Source organism: Stigmatopora argus, chromosome 14 (assembly GCF_051989625.1).
Source record: "Stigmatopora argus isolate UIUO_Sarg chromosome 14, RoL_Sarg_1.0, whole genome shotgun sequence".
Lineage (NCBI taxonomy): Eukaryota > Metazoa > Chordata > Actinopteri > Syngnathiformes > Syngnathidae > Stigmatopora > Stigmatopora argus.
Window position 1 is genome coordinate 1,167,876 of NC_135400.1, and position 22,122 is coordinate 1,189,997.

At 41.8% G+C, this 22,122-nt stretch overlaps 1 protein-coding gene across 3 annotated transcripts in view; it reads left to right on the top strand.

Moving 5' to 3' along the window:
• Positions 1-6,558: 6,558 nt before the first annotated feature.
• The window catches only part of LOC144089173 (voltage-gated potassium channel KCNC1-like), a 133,426-nt gene continuing 117,862 nt past the window's right edge, over positions 6,559-22,122 (top strand). For all 3 annotated transcript variants that reach the window (XM_077620097.1, XM_077620098.1, XM_077620096.1), the window contains exon 1: positions 6,559-7,221. In XM_077620097.1, coding sequence (XP_077476223.1) covers positions 6,679-7,221 — 543 coding nt within the window. In that variant the 5' untranslated portion in view covers positions 6,559-6,678. The remainder of the gene's footprint in view (positions 7,222-22,122) is intronic.

Consider the following 22,122-nt stretch of genomic DNA (forward strand, 5'->3'; position numbering starts at 1 on the left):
TGATTTATTTGTTTGTCTCTATTTAGAATGTGTTGTTTAGATTTGTTTCAATAGTATTTTCACTCAAGTTGTCTTTGAGAAAAATGCAAAAGAATTGCAACTGCAAACAGTTTTACTGATGTACCTTTCATATCAGTTAGTGTGTCTTTACCGTTATCACATGAGAAATACACCAAAAAATTCACAGTAAATACACCAGGTGGCTGGTGTGGGAGAAGTACCAGGATGTTGTCAGCCATATTGTCAACGCCAGCTAAGCAGAAGCCATGAGAATGAAACTAAAACCAAGGTAAGGACCATACCTGTGAAATGTCGTAACAATTCCATGTCTTTACCGATGTCCTAAAAACTTGGTGAACATAATTACTTTGCTTTTTAATGAACTGGGCATGGTGTATGCATGCAGAACACTATCATTTACTGAGTGCCAAGAAATACCATCTACCAATGTCAAAGGCTGAGGTGGAATGTTGTGTCTTTACCGTTAATAAATTTTGTCTTTACCGTTATTAAAAGGTGTATACAATAGATATGTAGAGATGAAATACATATTTTTAAATATACAACAGATATGTAGAGATGACGCTAACATGTTATGCTATGTTTATGTGTATACTAATTCCTGCTTTGATTTGTAAAATTTCCAGAACATGAATCCATTTAAGAAAAAAGGCGGTAAGCCACCTGCGAAAAAATCTAATGCTGCAGCGATGCGCAAATGCAGGGAGAAGATTAAAAATGACCCTGGAGCCTATCACAAATATTTAGAGAAAGAAAGGGAACGATATCAGAAAAGAAAGGCACAAGGAAAGATTCCAAATATTCACCCATATTTTTTAAATTTTAATTAATTATGTTTTCATTAAAGTTCCAGCTAAGATATTTCCAGGCAGTGCTAGTGTTGCTAATTAGAGATAATCAGAATGCTTGAATTGCATTTTGTAAATTATTCATTTTCTGAAAGTGTCTTTACCGTTATTTGCTGAATTATGTGAAAATGACCCGTGCGCGGCAGATAGCGTACCAGGGTTGATGCTTCAATACTGGTTAAAGAACCATTTTTAAACAAATAAAATAAATTGCATCTAACACCCATATTTGAAGGCGGCCAGGTGGAGCGAGTGGTTAGCTCGTCGAAGCGAGTGGTTAGCACGTCGGCCTCACAGCTCTGGGGTCCTGGGTTCAAATCCAGATCACGCCCACCTGTGTGGAGTTTGCATGTTCTCCCCGGCCTGCGTGGGTTTCCTCCGGGTACTCTGGTTTCCTCCCACATTCCAAAAACATGCATGGTGGGCTGAATGGACACTGTAAATTGCCCCTAGGTATGGATGTGCATGGTTGTCCATCTCCTTGTGCCCTGCAATTGGCTGGCCACCGATTCAGGGTGTCCCCCGCTTCTGGCCCGGAGTCAGCTGGGATAGGCTCCAGCACCCCCCGCAACCCTAATGAGGATGAAGCGGTTCAGAAAATGAGAAGAGAGATCCATATTTAAAATATACCCCCTTTCACTTTTAATGTAATCTTTAAATGCTGTTTTGATTTATTAAATAGGTACACGTTACACTACATCAGAGCAGACATAAGGATGGATTGACAAGAGATCTCCAATGAAAACTATTTAAACCACATGACAAAATAGTCTAAACATGAGCCAGATTGTGCCATGTTCTGCTGCCTTCGATGACATGTTTCTTTTCAGCAGCTGATTAAGCCAACGAGGCAGGGCCTTGGTCAACACACCTGCAGCAGATTGGCACATCTGGTATTTAAGAACACCCGGCACAACCAGCAGATTGTCGGAGCCTTACCCTTGCTTCCTGCCTTGCTTGCCCAACACTTTGCTCAAAATTTGCTGAGAATTTTGATTTTGTATTCTGTTATTTTGTGCTTTCAAAACCTTACTTTGTACTGTTTTGTTGTGCTTTTTGATCCATAATTCTATTCGCCGACTCGGTCGTGCCAATGTTTTCTTTTCATATTTGCGTTCTTACGCGCTCCTTTTGTTCACACAAATACCAGTTTTTGTAAATAGCGATCCCTTCGTTCCTGAGTTGATCTATCTTTAATCAGCGTGGTGTTGACTATCGTTGTTGCAGAGTCATGTTTTGTTGGGGTTTTTGAGATGCCATCTGTTTGTCTTGTAATTGTTCGTTGTTTTCACCTGTTGTCACAACCCTTATTGCTCTCTGCCTAACATCTGGCGAGAGTGTCATCCACCTATTCCCTATGTCTCGTGAACCTATCTCTGTGTATTTAAGTCCCCCTTGTGTGTTCGTTTCTGGTTGTGTCTTTCTGTCAAGATGTGTCGAGCTGGCAAGAACAAGAAGAGATGGAACCAAATGCAGAGAATACATAGGGAGCCCAGACACGGTAGTAGGAACTCAAAAATGTTTAATTAGCGACACCAATACTGCGACCCGTGTGAGGATAAGTAGTACAGACAATGAATGAATAACATGACCAAAAAACAAATTGCAAACCTCAAACTAAGGTACCAAAAGGAAACAAATACAAAACTTGGAAGGGGTACCCACAACAAAATGGGGGAAATCTCCAACAAAACATGATAGCCTATCTGTTAGGTTCACCACTAGGTATTTATTCCCAAATGTTTACCTTTCAACAAAAGAGGCATCAGACTCAAATTTGGGTTCTTGCAAGAGAGAATCGATCCACACGGGTCTCTGGTCAAGATCATTCTGATGACTCGATGTCTCTCTTGCTAATTTATTCATAAGATTTAATAACATACATCACAGAAGTCTAATCATTTTTAGAGTCTCATAACAATTTACAGTCCTCCGATTCTTCCCTAAGAGTTTTGATGTGAACAATCTTGAGAAGCTGATGCTTCCCAAAACAATCCACAGTTCCCAAGAGCGCTTGTTGTGAACCATCTTCAGAAGCCGATGCTTCCCAAAACAATTTACCGTTCTTTTGCTGTGAACCATAGTCTCGAGAATTCCAGGTGCAAGTTGTTTTGGTTAACATTGGAGCGAGCATTTCTCTTGCAAGAGATCTATTAAAATGCCTTTTATTAATGTCAATAAGCTTCATTGCAAGCACATATACAGACGCTCCCCTACTTACGAACGCAATTGGTTCCGAGCGATTGTTCATAAGTTGAATTTGTTTGTAAGTTGATTCAGTGCTATATTTTGTATTATAATTTATGTTTAAGGCCGATATAAGTATATTGAAGGTTTATATAAGTGCATTTGTATGTTTAAGGCTTGTATAAGTAACACGCATTGGTTTGTACTGAAAAAAAATAATAAAATGGAGAGAATATGTACAGTACTGTAGAGAGAGAGAGATTTATGTATTAGAAACTGGCCAAAAGAAGCGACCTAATGACGATTGCACAGTTTTCTTCTTTTTTTATCATAAATGATGCGGTAGCACTGTATGGCATCATTCAATTGATTTGCAAACTTTGTGCAACGTTCAATATTTGGGTCCTGCTGCTCGATCTTTCTGTTTATAAATGGTACTGACGGTCGAACGATTCAATGCCCGTGAAACGCTCACCACTCTCACGCGCATCAAGCTTCGTTATTATTGCCACTCGTTTCAAATGAAATGGCTTGCCTCTTCCTTGCAACTCCCTCAATAGAAGCCTTTAGCTTTTTATCAACCATATTCAATATTGGATGCATGAGATATTTAATGATACAAATGAAAAAGGTTATTTGCACACTGGAGATACATTCACGCACTTTCGCATTGCAACGAAGAAGAAGGTAGATGCTGGGTGAGCTGAGCTCTCACAGCGCCAGGCGTCGGTATTAGGGGCGGAAAGAAGTACTAGTCCGAAAAAGGCGCGAAATACAAAATTGGACTTGCGAACATTTTTGGACTTAAATGCAATTTGCAGACATGTTCGTATGTACCGTTGTTCGTAAGTTGAATGTTCGTAAGTAGGGGAGCGTCTGTATATATATATATGTATATATATATGTATATATATATATATATATATATATATATATATATATATATATATATATACATATATATGTATATATATATATATATATATATATATATATATATATATACAGTGGTACCTCGACATACGATCGTAATCCGTTCCGAGACTGAGATCGTATGACGAGATTTTTGTAACTCGAGCGGACGTTTGCCAATGAAATGAATGGAAAACTAATTATTTCTTTACAACTCTCTGAAAAAACACCAAAAACAGGATATTGGATTGGAAAAAAAATCATTTCTTCTAATTTGCCATCTATTAACAAAGTAACACATAACTAGTGGTTTAATAGTAATAAAATGTGTTTAATCTAACTAAAATTGGGCTGATTTCGCCGACGGGAGACAGAGACGTTTGGGGGCGTGGGGGGGGGGTACCTTTTTTTTCCACGATAACGCACTCGTAAACGGAACAAACAAATTTAAATTTACTTGGATTAATATATGCAGACACTCAAACATACGTTCAATGTAACTTTACACAAAACAGAATTCTAATTTTGTTGTAATCTTTTGTTACCTTCGTTTTCCGGGTTGGCGGTTTGCCATGCCTCCACCCTCACGTTCGCTAACGATGGGCTGTTTGCTGTTGTACTACGTATTCCCTTCAAAATATTCCGAAAATGATTCACACAAATGTCCTCACAATAGGATAACCCACGACCACTTGTTATATATATATATATATACGTATATAATGATTATATTTCAAGCAAATTTATAATAATGATAAACCTAACACTATCCCAGCTGACTTTGGGCGAAAGTCAGACTGCCCCTTAGACTGGTCGACAGACAGACGTAGGGCACAAGTGTAGACAAACAAATCAGTCGCCCTCAAACATACAGCCACTGAAACGAAATCAATCTCACGCTTGCCAGCATCAAAGTCTGGCTAGTAAACCACTACAGCATCTGGTGGCCCTTAGTTAACAAATTTCTCTATTTAGGTTTCTTGCTTGCTGACAAAACAAACCAACCACACAAACAACCAAAATAAAAATAAAAAACATATGGTGAAGTACCATTACAGTGTTTGTAGCAGTGGTGTGCTGTCAGGACCTTCAAGGCCTTCTCTGCTGGCCTAAGAAATATCTGAATCACAGACTCATGTTAATTATATTTTGTCCATGAATACTTATTAAATAATTCCAAATTGTCTGTTAGCTTCCTTTCATTGCTTTTCCCCCTGGTTGCACTCCTTCCAGATGTGTGTTTTCATATTGAAGCATTTAACCAATCACATTTCAGCCATTATTTGTTGCCAGGGTCAGAAATCTGCCTCAAGGCCTTTACAATCAACTGCAGGTTCTGTTGCATTAAACAAGCGTCGATAAGACTGTTGCTTTAACCAATCAGAATTCGATTTGGCGACACCATGGCCTTCTCGCAGGCGTAGGGATACGTCATTGCCTTCTCACAGGCGTAGGGATACGTCATTGCCTTCTCGCAGGCATAGGGATACATCATTGCCTTCTCGCAGGCGTAGGGATACGTCATTGCCTTCTCGCAGGCGTAGGGATACGTCATTGTCTTCTCGCAGGCATAGGGATACGTCATTGCCTTCTCTCAGGTGTAGGGATACGTCATTGCCTTCTCGCAGGTGTAGGTATACGTCATTGCTTTCACCAACTATGATTGGCTATGATAGAGTGGAATAGCCAGAGCTACCAAACTGTATCTGGAGTGAGCTGCACAAGCAAATATATTGCTGTGGGACTGACTTTTCAAGAAAAAAAAGCTGGATATCATTAAGAAAGGTCGGACCACTCCAAAGCAAGCAAGCCTGTCACAACCGGGAACAAACATTTTCAGCACTAAATCGAATAAAAAAGTATGCCAGAAATACGACAGGACACAGTGGTGTGCACAGTTAAAAAGGATTTTTGGTGAGTAAAATATGGCTATATTCCTAAATAATATTGTATGAGGTTATTAGTGATGATTTTTATGTGTCGCAGCTGTAGCTGCAGTGAGGTTTTATAGCCATAAAATAGTTTTTGAGGGTTGGATTGATTTCGATAGCTGAAGGCGTCACTAGAAAATTCACGGAACGCCACTGGTTTGTCGGCATCTCAACTGTAGTCAATAACTAATAAAATAAATAAAAACAAAAATACAATTTACTCCATACCATGGGCAATTTGAGCTTAATGCATTGTATCCAATTATATTCATTCCATCAGACAATTAGCCGAGTTTGGTTTGATTAATAAAAACTGCTTACCATATACATTCCACTATATGCATCTCTGTGAGCCTCATAGCATCAGCACCAGTTTGAGATTCCTCCTCCATCTATCTCTCTCTCTCCATCTCTCTCTCTCTCTCTCTCACTCTCACTCTCTCCCTCTCTCTCTCTCTCCCTCTCTCTCTCACTCTCACTCTCTCTCGCTCTCTCTCTCTCTCCCCCTCTCTCTCTCTCTCTCTCTCTCTCTCTCTCTCTCTCTCTCTCTCTCTCTCTCTCTCTCTCTCTCTCACTCTCTCTCACTCACTCACTCACTCACTCTCACTCTCTCTCTCTCCCTCCCCCTCTCTCTCTCTCTCTCTCTGACACCTTGCAAGGATGTACGTATTTCCGGAATCTCAACGGACATCGGCTGTGATTGGAAGTTGGTATTAGCGGATACTGCATCGCATCACCACCACTCGAGCGCACCGTCCAAAGAATGCCCGATCGCAGCCATGACTTGCTCGGCATCAGATAGTGAGAAAATCGTGATCAACTGTGGCGGGGTCCGCCACGAAACCTATCGAAGCACCCTAAAAACACTGCCAGGCACACGCTTGTCCTGGCTAACAGAGCCCGACGCCTACAGTAACTTCGACTATGACCCCAAGTCTGATGAGTTCTTCTTTGACCGCCACCCGGCTACTTTTGCCTTCATCCTTAACTATTACCGGACCGGGAAACTTCATTGCCCTAATGATGTCTGTGGGCCGCTCTTCGAGGAGGAACTCGCATTCTGGGGCATCGATGAGACGGACGTGGAGGCGTGTTGTTGGATGAACTATCGACAGCACCGCGACGCTGAGGAAGCCCTCGACAGCTTTGAAACTCCGGAGCCCGACGCACCCGAGGAAGACCCGGCTATCGCTGTCGGCGCTGATGGTGACCTAAAGCGCCTGTGTATGCAGGAGGACGGTCGCAGGACGACATGGTGGGAAGTGTGGCAGCCCAAGATGTGGGCGCTGTTTGAGGACCCATACTCATCTAAATACGCTCGGGTAAGTGGGCTAAAAAAAATTCTCTCATTTTTAATTTATTCTGCACTGGCCACCCGAGGTGCATCCGTTGCGCATTACTGCGGGAAGTGATCAAACAAACCTGCAATAGCAAGGATGTCAGGTCCACTACAGTACGCTTCCTGTATTTGCGCTTACAAAAAGTTGACACAACAAAAGTTCAATAAAAACAATTACGATCTTTCACAGCATACCAATAGTGCCCGTATTGTATTCAACCAGAGACAACTAATGCAAAGTAAGATCCTGTCAATAATTGCCCTCAATGGAATTTAAGGTGACTGGGTGCAGTAACATTTCATCAGTAATACTGGAAATTCAGTCGTATATTACATTCAGCCTGTGGTGCATGTTTTTTTTAATGTTGTGTTTAACAATGCTCTGTGTTGTACTTTTTCTCCGCTCAAAGTAGATGTCAAATGGAGATAAAATTATTCATTCATTTTTCATTCAGTTTCTGAGCCGCTTTATCTTCACTAGGGTCACGGGGGGTGCTGGAGCCTATCCTAGCTGACTTCGGGCCAGCAAAACACCCTGAATTCGTGGCCAGCCAATCGCAGGGCACGAGGAGACGGACAACCATTACTCTCACTCATACCTAGGGGCAATTTAGAGTGTCCAATCAGCCTACCATGCATGTGTTTGGAATGTGGGAGAAACTGGAGCACCCGGAGAAAACCCACGCAGGCCCAGGGGGAACATGCAAACTCCACACAGGTGGACCGGCCTGGATTTGAACCCGGTACCCCAGAGCTGTGTGGCCGACGTGCTAACCACTCAAGCTGCCAGGCTGCCAAGTTAAAAGTATTTAAAATAAATAAGAAAATAAAATTTAATTAAACAAAACAAGTAGAAGTAAGAACTAATGATAATAATAAAATGCATGTGATTTTATGAATGGGCATCGCGGGTTAATTGGTCATATGCCACTTTCTTGTTGTCTGCTGTTAATCTGTGCTGACAAATTTGTGCTTGAAACTTCCTATTCTGTGCACACACTGCTGATTTACAAGCCCAAATTGGAAAATACATCAATTTGAAACATTGACTGATCTTCTCTCCTAAATTTGGAACATCAATTACGTGGTGAAGCGCGGTTAGTCCGTCGGCCTCACAGTTCTGGGGTCCCGGGTTCTAATCCAGGTCGGTCCACTTTTTTGGAGTGCGCATGTTCTCGTGGGGCTTGCGTGGGTTTTCTCCGTGTACTCTGGTGTCCTCCCACATTCACAAAAACATGCATGGTAGGCTGGTTGGACACTCTAAATTACCCCTTAGTTATGAGTGTGAGCATGAATTGTTGTCCATCTCCTCGTTCCCTGCGATTTGCTGGCCAACAATTCAGGGTGTCTCCAAAGTCAACTGCGATAGGCTCCAGTGACCTTAGTGTTGTTTTTGCCTTTGCACCAAACAGAAGCTTCAACTAACCACCTTACTTAGAGGCTGTGCTGGAGATTGTCCATTCTTGTAAGCCCATCGCAAAATCCAATAAACCCACAGTAAATAAAAATGTTGTTTACCTACTCTGCTGGTCGCCAATTCAGGGTATCCCTGTAGTTGGCTGGGATAGGCTCGGAAAGCCACTGCGACACTTGAAAATGAAATGAAAAAGTTGTGCCTTGAGATTTTTTAAATACAAAAATGTGCCTTTGTTAAAAAATGGTTGTGAAACACTTTATTTAAAGTAAAAGAAACCAAACTATACACATTCAAAATGCATTTGATTATTCAAAACTGCACTTGGTTCGGTACTAACCACAACACAAGATGAGGGTTAAAACCCTAGAAGAAAATATCATTTTAAGCCAAATACGCTTTCTGAAGAGGTTTCAATGTAGTAGTGCAATTTCAATCAAATCATTTTTGTAACATAATAACAAACAACCAAGTTGTTTGCTTTTAAAGTGTACAATAAAAATGTAAATTTAAGTAACTGGTTCCCTTTAAAGTGCAAACATTTTAAACAATGTATTTCTAACTTAAGGCTTCAAGCTTTTATCTCTTAAGGAGGGACATTAATATAAAAGATAACAGTCACAGAAAGCAACAACAAAAGCCTAACACCTCTAACTCCAGAGTATGCAAAACTATATTTTGACACAATAATAATATTACACATGAATTACTGCCTATCAAGTTGGCCTGCAAGACAACACAAAAACCAATTTAAACCGTTTATAAGCAAGTATTGGACAAAAAAAACGCACCACGACTGTCAGATATTCTAAAAAACAAATGCCTGAACTGGGACAACACTGTTAAAAATGCAGATGCCACCTCAGTTAACAAAGTCTTCCATCACAAAGCTCCTCCTCCACCGCAAGATTCTGTGCAATTTTTTTTCCAAAACATCAACAAGGGCTGGCTCTAGAGGTGTCTGTGTAGTTCCCTTCAAAAAGAGTGTATTCAGCCAAAGCACCTTCTCTGTCCGTGCCTCACATATCTGGAACTCAATACCTATTACCATACGTGCACTCCTGTCTCTGAACCTCTTTGCCAATCATCTTAAAGCCTGGCTGTTAGACAAACAAAATTGCGATCACACCACTTTCTAAAACTGGTACTTGCCTGCGTCATCGTTTACCTTCAACCTGCACAAGGGATTAAAGATAAAAATTAGCCTTCAGCTACAATCTTACATATGTTCATTAACACAAATATGAATACAGTAATACCTTGACATACAAGTGCCCCGACATACGAGGAATTTGAGATACGAGTAAAATTCCGAGCAAATATTTACCTTGAGATACGAGACAAATTTTGAGATACGAGCATACGAAACAGCCAGGTGGCTGCTTATGATTTCAATGGACTGTCTTTCTCGCCGCATCTTCTTCATGCAAAGATCTCTACGAGCAATAATCGAACAACATGAGTAGTGTATGCGTGACTGAGCTAGCTCGCCAATACGTATGGAGAAGCAGGAAGTTCGCCTCGAAAGGCGCAGTGGAATACATTAACCTCCTTGCCTTGGTTATTGCACACGAACGTTTTCATTTAGTGTAACGTAAGATTAAAACGTTTTTTAGGCGTGTGTGTGTATATGAATCTAAATTCATTTAAGTTAAATGTAATATTTTTGTTACGTTACAAGCGCATCCGTCAAGTCTCTCTCTTCCATCCGCAAACTCCGCCTTGTAATGAATAATAATGTCTCATTTTATTATAAAACATCATAACCACTAGTTATTTGTTACTCTGTTAGTAGATGGTGAATTACAACCTATAAAAATATGTTTTTTCATTGTAATATTCTGTTTTTTGGTGTTTTTTTCCAGAGCTTGGGAACGAATACATTTTTATTTAGTTCATTTCTATGGGAAACATTGATTTGAGATACAAGTAAATCGACATACCAGCTCATCATTAAGCTCGTATCTCAGGGTATGACTGTATTTTCATTAATATGTGCTCTCCCCTGTTAAATAAATCAAACTCAAACTCAAACTCAACATTGTATTGTATTGATAAAATAAAGGGGATTGTATTTGTTGACGAGGCTCTGAAAGCCATCAATACTCTGTAGACGTTCAAAGCCTTTGTACCCTCATCATAGTTGCCCTTATTTTTATAAAATGTGGAAATCAGACATCACAGATACATACTGTTATGAGTTTCTGCCTTAAATGTTTTGAGTATTTTCTTACACATTTGACGTTTCACTATTGGCAATATATTTTATAAAACAAAACGTTTCCCAATTTTGTTAGATGCCGGGAGGAAAACAGTGGCGACTGCACATGACCAAAATATTCTGAGGCGTGAAGTGACGTTATCGGAACAAGAGAGTCTGCTGCGTTCAAAATAAACACTGTGGCAGAGCGAGCCTTTTAGTAGAATCGTTCCACTTTGGAGTTCGGATGCAAACACTTATGTCTTTGCTTTCCTTTTTCAGCCTCACTGTTAAAATGTGAGGCCACTCTGCAACACAGTTGTTGCGGTTTGGTGTTGAGGCACAACCATGTAAATGGGTCATGGGATGAGCTTCCGTCACTTCACCACAAAAGGATGCCAAATTGAAGAATACTATACTTGTGGCAAACGTTTGAAGCATCCAAGATCAAAGTAACTTAAGTCACTTAATGAGCAGCTGTCACAGAGAAAATTGTTGTTTGCAGAGCACCAGATGCACTCATTAAAAGAGCCAGATGCCTCACATAAAACACATTTTCGACCCCTATTAAGACAATCTTTAACAATCTTTCAGCTTGATGAGATCATCACCAGGTCAATGATCTTAACAATCTAACGTCATCATATCACACACACTACTGCCAATTAAACCCCTTCAGGTCCCACTGTCATTGACCATGTAGGCATTTAAGTCCCCCAATAGAACGGAGTCCTTAAAGAAGGTAGCCTTGTCTTAACAAAACATAGTAGTTGAATTATTGTCTCAAAAGTTATTGCTTTAATACTGTCATTTAAAAAAAACCTGAAAACAACAAAATAAACCACTAAGCCACCTGATGGTGTAGTGGTTAACTTCACTTGACTCGGGGCACCAAGCATGGGATCAATTCCCGTGGCGGTATGATTGTGAGTGACAATGGTTGTCTGTCTCTGTGTCTCCTATGGCTGATTCGCGACCAGACTAGGGTGTAATCTTCGTTTCGCCCAAAGTCAGCTGGGAAGGGCTCCGGCAACCCCTGCTACCCTTGCGAGAATGCATGGTATAATGGGTGATGAATGAATCAATGTCATGTTTTTTGATAATGATTGTGAACCGCTATATTGCAGTGTAAATTTGGAGTTGGACATTTTAAATGAAAAAGCATTGAGCTGTTTTGGTTCCAAGTCGAGATTTTAAATATGACTACGAGTGCCTTTTGGCCCAGACAAAACACATTTAATTTTAACATTGTTAATTTTGGTGTCAATTGATTGCTGTTTTTGTACATAAAGATGCATCAATTATTTTAAACTATACTGCTTGGCATCGACATAGTGAGGCATTAGAGGGAGGTGGCTGGCTATCACTTCATGGTATCTCCCACCCCGTAGTCAGCTGGGATAGGCTGAAGCACCCTCGCAACCTTTGTGAGGATAAGCGGTATGGAAAATGAATGAGAAACATTTCCTTCACTGTTAATCATCTTAGAAATCACTGTGGACACAACCTATGCTGAAATTCTTCCACCACTACTTTATGACTTGGGATATACAAATTACTATAAGTACAAAAACGAGATGACATATAAATGTGTGATGAAAACCAAAGGGATGGTAGTAAAAAAGTTAATTGGATGGCAGGTGAAGGGTAGCATCACCATCAAAGCAGAGGTGACTTTGAAAGTAGTGCAGTCTATTTGATTGCAAACACAGTGGCAAAAAAAGCTTGGAAAGCTGAAGGGGAGGGTAACAGTGCAGCAATATCTGCAGGACGAGCCGCAACACAGGTCTGGCAGCTCCTCAGTCTCACCCAGTGAGCTTAATTTATTGTCAAAGAAATGTTGAAAGAGAACAAGAGAATATCATGGATCACCACAAACACTTATTCAGTGTGTTAATAATTGTCAAACGGATTTTAACAAGTTCAACTGAATTTTAATTGCAATGTTTTTTTAGGGTCACTTAGGAAATTTTGAACCATCATCACCAAAAAAACTGGGTGCGGTAAACCTGCAAATGATTTCATTTCAAACTACCCCCTCCTCAACTAGTCTGTACCCATCTATTCTCTCCTCCCCCCTCTTTCATTGGTGGATGCCATCCAGATGACTGCGTGCGCTATAGCATAACACTGCAGTGCCTGTAGTAGCTGTCTGTGCTGTATTCTGCAGCATAGGACAGAGCCACACACTGAGAAAGGGGGTGTTTTTGGTCTGCAAAGGGTGATAGGTAAATATAATGTAAGTAAGGAGCAATAGTAGAAGATGAGAGATGGGATGGGGTTCATTAGATACCCCACCCCCAATTTACTTGTGTTTTTTGCTGAGCTTTGCAAGGTGGTTTGCTCATACACCTTAATCGATCCAGTTCTATGGCTTTGCTCATCTTATTCAATATCTAAGCTCAATGATAATCCTTTGGAAGCAAAACACTTTTTCATCTTTTAAAACCTCTCGCCTCTCCTTTAGATAATGTGGATTTTGTGAAATTGCCAAATTTGAAATATTAGTTAAGTAATATTTTAATTATTATAATTGTTTTGTGATAATGTATATCACATTCTCTGTATCTTATTCATCTCATGTAATCACATAAAAAGTATTTAAAATACACCCTTAGGAACATTGGTATGGTGCCAAAATGTATAGTTTCCATTTCCATCCCAAATGGGAGAAAGTTTTTATTTTGTTCATTTTTATTAAAAGCAAATTTGTTTATTTTGTATGTATGTATGAATGTGTGTATGTATGAATGTGTATGTGTGTGTGTGTATGTGTGTATGTATGTGTGTATGTATGTGTGTTTGTATGTGTGTATGTATGTGTGTATGTGTATGTGTGTACGTGTGTGCGTGTGTACGTGTGTGTGTGTGTGTGTGTGTGTGCGCGTGTGCGCGCGTGCGTGTATGCAGGTACAAGGTCGATTGGTCGCCGGTCTTTTGGTCGCCCGTTGTCGCGGTCCGGGCGACCAAAAGACCGCAACCAAAAGACCGGCGACCAAAAGACGGCGACCAAAAGACGGCGACCAAAAGACCGGCGACCAATCGACTGCACACGGTGTATGCGTGTGTGTATATATATATATATATATATATATATATATATATATATATATACCAGTGGCAGGCCGTGCATTTCACACCTAGGCCTTCAGTAGTGCTGTGTGAATGAATCCAACCCTCAATAAGTATTTTATGACTATAAAACCTTTGATGCAGCTACAGCTGCAACACATGTAAAAAATAATCAATAATAACCTAATAAAATGAGATATTATTTAGGAAAATAGACATATTTCACTCACCAAAAAGTATTTTTATTTATACACAAAATCCATCCTCCTTTCTTTCTTCAAGAAGATTTCAATTACTCTGTCGTACAGATTACACGTGCGTTTCAGGTCCATCAAAAAGTTATTTTCTATCGCCATCATCGTCTGTCCTGTTGTATTTCTGGCATAAGTTTTGATTCTATTTCAGGCTGAAATTGTCCGTTCGACAGAAGCAGTGGACAGGGGGATGGTCACTGTCAAACCCACTAAAGTGTACAGCCGCCCCATGCTCTCACCCTGATTTTTCTGCTGAAGGAAGTCAAGGAGATCAGTGGGAGATTTTCCTGTAAAATCATCCATGGCATACATTACAATCAGTTCTGTTCTTAGCCGAGGCATATCAACAAGTGCTCCATGGCTCTGCGTTAAGCTGAAGAACGCTGCATGTGGGAAAGTTTTCTGGTATTCCCGAAAATTCTGCGGGTCGAGGAGGGAGATAAACATCAGTCTTTCGTGGTCTTGAAACCTGGTCTGCGTCTGGCAAATAATATTGTCCAGAATCCTGTCCTGGAGTTGGTGGTAGTGCGCGCGAGAATCTTGCGCTTGACCTCTTCGTGCGCTTGGAGCACCCGCACTGCATTCAGTGGCCTTGTAGATTTCCTCACATCAACTCCTCTCGCGTTCAACTGTGTCACAAAACTCCTTTACTCTTGCAAGACAAAACTGTACATCCAGTTTGTTGTTCTGTAGTATTGAAAAAACACATCTGAAAACTCAAAAATGCCATTAAATGTGTGAAGCAAAAAAAACAAAATTCAAAATCATCCAGATGTGCTTTAAATCCATCAGCACACCGCACAGACTTCTCGTAGATGTTCACACAGTCTATCAAACTTTTTAAGATTCCCCTTTTTTTCTTTACCTTTTCGTTGTGGCGCTCCGTTTCCCTGCGCACTTGGTGTCTGAACTGTAACTCCACTTGGGTTTCCCCAAAAGTTTTGGAGAGCACCGTTGCTTGTAAGTGTCTGGCAGTGCTTTGGTGTCTCGCTGCTGCTTTGGTTAAACAAGTCCAATTTGCAAATCCAGTGTTGCTTCAAACACCATGTCGATCGGTGGCAAATAACAAGCACTCCCAGCCATACAATTTGCAGTGTTCCTCAGAGCCCGTGAGCCAGGGGTAGCGCTCATAGTTAGCGAACTGAAAGTGGCGGGCAAACCCTTTTCCCGGTTGTAACAGACTTGCTAGCTTCGGAGTTGACCGCCCTTTCTTAATGATGTCTATTTTTTCTGGAAAAGTCCGTCTGGAAAATGGCTTTGTCAGCAAATCTGCAAATCCATTTGTTTACCTCCGTCGGCCATTGTGGGTGGAGTTTGCGAGCTCTGGCTCGCTCACTCTGGCTTTGGCCCGCCTACTCTTTCACTAGCCAATCATAGTTGGTGAAAGCGATGATGTATCTCTACGCCTGCGAGAAGGCAATGACGTATCCCTCCGCCTGCAACAAGGCCTTGGTGTCACAAAATCGAATTCTGATTGGTTAAAGCAACAGTCTTATCGACGCTTGTTTAATGCAGCAGAGCCTGCAGAACTGATTGTGAAGGCCTTGAGGCAGATTTCTGACCCTGGCAACAAATAATGGCTGAAATGTGATTGGTTAAATGCTTCAATATGAAAACACATCTGGAAGCAGTGCAACCAGGGGGGAAGCAATGAAAGGAAGCTGACAGACAATTTGGAATCATTTAATAAGTATACAGGTGCAAAATATAATTAACATCAGTCTGTGATTCAGATATTTCTTAGGCCAGCAGAGAAGGCCCTGAAGGCCCTGACGGCACACCACTGATACATGCATACACACATAAATACACTGCAGTGTTTGTTTTTCTAAATGCTCACATATGTCCAGTGACTCGGTATATTTTATATGAAAACAGGTTGCCCTTTCTTCTCCCGATTGTTGTGTTTTTCAATATTGTGTCACTCACACTTAATAAAGAGACGGTGTGAGGGAGACTTGTTGCGATCGCCCGAAAGCTAACTATTTTAAATTTTATTCATTCTTATGTCCGCTTGGAGCATAATTTGGAAGAATATACATTTGATTTCACTGTCTACGTCTCTTTTTGCCAGCGGGGCATGAATCAGTAAAGACCTTAAGAGCAAAATCAACATTGCATAGTCTTTTTATTTTTGCTAAAATAACATTTTAAAAATTATTACCATGTGTCTTGTTGTGGGTTAGCATTGCAGACTTGTCTCTCTTTCCGTCAGTCAAGCGTATACAGTGGTTGTTGTTTATCAGATTAATTTGTTTGATAAAGTCCATATACCATATTTAATCGCCTAACCGCCTCTGCGTAAAAGCCGTACACTTAAAATGGCCTTAAAATCATTGAATTTTACAATTTCTCTTGTATAAGACGCCCCCTGATTCACAATTTTCATTGTTCTCCTGCGTGGGTTTCCTCCGGATACTCCGATTTCCTCCCACATTCCAAAAACATCCATGGTAGGCTGATTGGACATTCTAAATTGCCCCTAGGTTTGGGTGGGAGTGTGCATGGTTGTCCATCTCCTTGTGCCCTGCAATCGGCTGGCCACCGATTCAGGGTGTCTGCGCCTCTGGCCCAGAGTCAGCTGGGATAGGCTCCAGCACCCCCCGCGACCCTAATGAGGATAAAGTGGTTTAGAAAATGAGATGAGATGAGACCTCCATATCCATGGTTTTAACAGGGAGTACACGTGTTATTTTGAAAAGGAAAATCTTAAGAAAAATTGCACGTGGTATTTCTGAGATACCGTATGAATCAAAAGGACTGTCTGCTGGATTGCACATTCCGAAAGGGTGTTGCCTCCAAGTAGACAATAATTTCATCCCTATGTAAGATGGCGGCTCCCTGAGCAAGCAATGGCAGGCCCAAGTGACTTTTTTCATGTTTTATGCAAGATACGGTTTATTATTTCCTTGAATTTCATTCATAGACGTCAAAATACGTTTTGTTTAGCGTTTTATCTGTTTATCTTTTCTCTATTTTGGAATAAGTGACCGTATCGGCCACATTGTCTTGTGTAATGGCATTTCTTGTCACATAGCAGTTTCGAGCATGTCAAGTCTAATTTGTGCGGATAAAAGCTTGACTCTTGATTGAGTCATCATTTTTTTGAGCGACAAATATGGTGTATATGTGAGAAAATACTGTATCGGTCAACCTCTAAAATGTAACTTTGTTGTAAATGTAGTATCAAATAATAAAAATGGAGTGCTGATACTAATTGAACACTGCCACCGAGTGGGAATTGATCCCTGACACTGTTCTGATGTCAGGCAAATGTACCATATTACCAACATTCTACTTGAAAAGAGATTCGAACTAAGCTTTGAATATGTAGTCATCTGTAGCTCCTTTTAGAATTGTTTAGCCCTACAAATCAGTGTGAATTTATATGTGCTTGAGAATTATGAGGTTTGTGTAACTAGGACAGCTCTAGATAGCGGTGTTAAATTAGACCACGGTTAATAACCTGTGGGAGTCAATGTTCCCTCTTTGGATTCGAGACATAGACTTCATCTGTCTTCATCATTGACCTTACACATACCCACACAACTCACAGCACACACTCATCATTTGTACTGATGGGTACAGAACAATACATCAATCCATCATTCATAAGCCAAAGACACACTGAATGCCAAATCTTAATTAGAAAGCACACCAAACTTGGGCATGTGGTATAATCAATGTTCTCTCGACAAATCTCAACAGTCATTACATGGATTCTGGATTGCTGATGACACATTTCTGGAAAGCTCTCCCTTCTGTGAACACAAAACCCAATTGTCATGCAGGATTCACAAAATCACTAACTTTTCCTGCAAAACTAAATTTAAACCTCAAAACAATTGTGTTTAAAACTAAACTATGTGTTCAAAAAAAGTGGAGTTTGAGTTTGGTTTATTTAATAAAGGTACAATACAAATTAATCAACATTTACATATTCATGGACGGCCCGGCGGCTCGAGTGGTTAGTGCCTCGGCCTCACAGCTCTGGGGTCCTGGTTTCGCATTTTCTTCCCGGGCCTGCGTGGGTTTTCTCCATGTACTCTGGTTTCCTCCCACATTCCAAAAACATGCATGGTAGGCTGATTGGACACTCTAAATTGCCCCTAAGTATGAGTGTGAGCATGAATGGTTGTCTGTCTTCTCGTGCCCTGTGATTGGCTGGCCACCGACTCAGGGTGTCCCCTGCATCTGGCCCAAAGTCAGCTGGGAAAGGCTCCAGGACCCACCGTGACTAGTGAGGATAAAGCGGTTCAGAAATTGAATGAATGCATATTAATGTTAATGAACATCTCATCTCATATTATCTCATTTTCTGAACCGCTTTATCCTCATTAAGGTCGTGGGGGTGCTGGAGGAAATCCCAGCTGGGTCAGGGCCAGAGGCGGGGGACACCCTGAATCGGTGGCCAGTCGATCGCAGGGCACAAAGAGACGGACAACCATGCACACTCACACCCATAACTAGGGGCAATTTAGAGTGTCCAATCAGCCTACCATGTGTGTTTTTGGAATGTGAGAGGAAACCGGAGTACCCGGAGGAAACCCACGCAGGCCCAGGGAGAACATGCAAACTCCACACAGATGGACGTGACCTAAATTTGAACCCAGGACCCCAGAGCTGTGAGGCCGACGCGCTTATTTGAAAATAGAGCTTGCTCGGTAAATTGGATGGCAGAGAGCCTGAAGGAGGATTTTTTTCAGAAATGCCAGCCCCGGGCAACGTTATAGCGGACACCATGGTCCTAAACCAAAAATAGAGCTTGCTCAGCACTCCAGGAGCCTCATGTTAGCGGAAATGACGGTGAAATTTCCCAGTTATGTTTCAAAGTGCACGCTCCGGTCAACATTACGATGAACATCATCGGCCTTGTCCGAAAATAGAGCCCTTTCGGCGACAACGATGGCTGGATGACCCGAGGAGCACTGTGGAAGTTGAGATTCCATTTTAGGCCGTGCAGCGGGCTGACGTCGTTGCTGTTATTCGAAAATAGAGCTCCCTGGACAGGTAATTGACGGCTGGACGGCGCAGAGGAGCAAAGTGGAAGTTTAATTTCCCTCCAAACATGTCCTTGACAAAAGCATATTTGTACTAAAAAACAAACAGCGGTCACAACTTCCCATCAACATCTTCCTTGTGTGCCGAAAATTTCTCGCAAAACTCCTCCTGAAAAGCTCCCCTATGGCGGCTCTTGAAGATTCCATCGAAGATCCAATGGCTCTTGAATCTGATGAAAAAGACTTGAACTAAAGCTCCCAATAACCAGTTTATTTTTAATTTAAAAAAAGCAGAGAGGAACTATTTTCACTGAGTACTTACAAGTAGTTACAATTTTTTTAATATATGGATTATATTTAGATATTAACACATTTCAGTCTTTTCATATGCTTATAGCTGTAATATTTAATAAATACTCCTTGATAATTGTACTTAAGTACTAGTATTTCTGTATATGCGCGAAAACATGTACCGTATTATGCTGTTTAATATACCCCCATTTAATATACCCGGGGTATATTAAATGGCGCACAAACGGGAAGGTACCATCCACTACGCACGTGACGGGGTGCATCAACGTTTTGCAGACTATACCTGTATTAGGTTTAAGTAGGTCATGAAACAGGATTAACCTTAATCTGTTTCATTAGTAAACAAAATAAAGGCTGCACTTTAAGTGCAAGAGATTTTGGTACTTTAGCCAAGTTTACTAATTTAACAGTACAATCTACTAATCTCTAATACACCCCCCCATTTAATATACCCGGATAAATACGGCATAAGTGATTTTGTACAGTCACTCATTCAATATGGAAAGCACAAGCAGCACGGAAGCTTTCAGAGACGACATTGCGTCCACGTCCAGCACAGTGAGTAGGGAAAAGCGGACGGAACTGACTGTCGAACGAAAGCTCGCCATTCTACACGAGCTGCGAACCACTTTCAGCAACAACAAGCGAAAGTGTGCTGAGCACCACGGCATTCAGCCAGCGCCAATGTTCCCTCTAATTTTTCGTTGGTCTGAGCAGAAAGACAACCTCCCTGAGCGCACTGAGAACCAGTGTGAGCGACATCATCGGTACTCGGATGATTCGCCTAAAGACGTTTCGCCGACGGACGTTTGACAGACGGGCAGGTCGTCGAATGGACGTTCCGCCGAACGTTCATTCGACCGAACGGAGGTTTCGCCGAAACGGGATTCGCGCTCGCCCCACCCCCGGATCGTGTGTGTACAAGTTTTTCAACCTCGGCCCGCGGGCCATATACGGCCCGTTAGGATTTTTAATCCGGCCCGCCGCCACTGTTGTCCAAATTATAGTAAAAATCAATGTTAGTCTACCATCAATGGCAGCCCGGGAATAAGCACTCTTGGGCGGGCATGGCAGTCCGGGAATAAGCACTCTTGGGCGGGCAGATGTAGCAGAACCGAGCCGTAAAATGACAGCAATCGGGTCAAGTCCATCCTAAAACAGCATTTAATGATTAAATACAAATACTGGAGCTCTTTGGACATTAGAACCGAGCCCAGGGAAGTGAATTCCTCGGTAAAATGTCGCGATGATATCGCGATGGAGGCAAAAAAACGTCTATATACGTCCATTCGCCAAACGGCTCAAAATACTCTCAAATTCGGTCAAACCCAGCTGAAAAAAGCGTTTAATGATTAAATACAAATACTAGTATTTCTATTTAATCATTAAACTAACAAATACTAGTATTTGTATTTAATCATTAAATGCTGTTTGAACGAACGTTCATTCGGCGACCTGTCCGTCTGTCAAACGTCCGTCGGCAAAACGTCTTTAGGCGAATCATCCGGTCACGACATCATCATTGCTCGCTATGGGCACACCAGTATCACACCTGCCACAAGCAGGTGCATGTCAATGTTCCCTCTAATTTTTCATGTAAAACACGAAAAACATAAGAGTGGACAGAGCTACTGCGACTGGCTGCCGCTTAAACGGCGCCATCATGGGGAAAGGGGTAAAAAAAAAAAAAAAACTTCCGATTTTTTTTTTACTGCGCGCCATATGATTGCTGCTGCGCAGAGAAGACGAGAGTAGTGCGCAGTTGCGCACGCGCGCAGCTTAGAGGGAACATTGGCCAGCGCAGATCAGAAATTGGATAAAGCAAGAGCAAAAGCTGATTTAATCGTCCACACATCGCAAACGAAGGCGCCTAACCGGACGGAGCTGGGAAGAAGCCGAGGTACAAGGAAGTCGAAGAGAAGCTGTTCGAAAGAGTGACAGAAGAGAGGAAGGCCAAGAAAGGTGTTAACTACAGGCGCCTCAAGCAGCTCGCCTCTGATATAGCGACCGAACTGAACATAGGGGAATTCCGGATGACGGACAAAATGGCCTACGGTTTCACGAGGCGGCACAGCCTCACATTCCACACCATCACTCACGTTGCGCAGCAAGACAACAGACCGATCGGGATACGCATCATGTCCGTCGAAAACCACTTTGAAGCCCTCAGGGCGGTCACAAGGGGTATCTCGGCTGAGAGGATCTACAACATGGATGAGACCCCATGTTACCTGGACATGACATCCAGCAAGACGCTCCACTTCAAGGGAGAGAAAGGAGTTGAGGGGATGGATACAGGTCATGCAAAGACACGATTCACGACTGTCATTGCGGTTTCGATGTCGGGCGAGGTGCTGAAGACCATGGTGATCTTGAAGGGGTTGAAAAAGATACCGAAGATTACCATACCAAAGAACATCGTCCTGGCCGTTTCGATAGGTGGTCCGATGAATGAGCCGCTGATGCAGAACTGGATTGAAAAAGTCCTCGGGGCCCGAAATCTGTTCCGGCAGAATAAGGCGGGAGTAATCATGATGAACAGGTATGGCTCACACTTGAAAGAAAGCGTCAAGAAGTCACTCGACAACCGAAAGCTGGCTGTGAGGTATATTCCTGCTGGCATGACCAACCT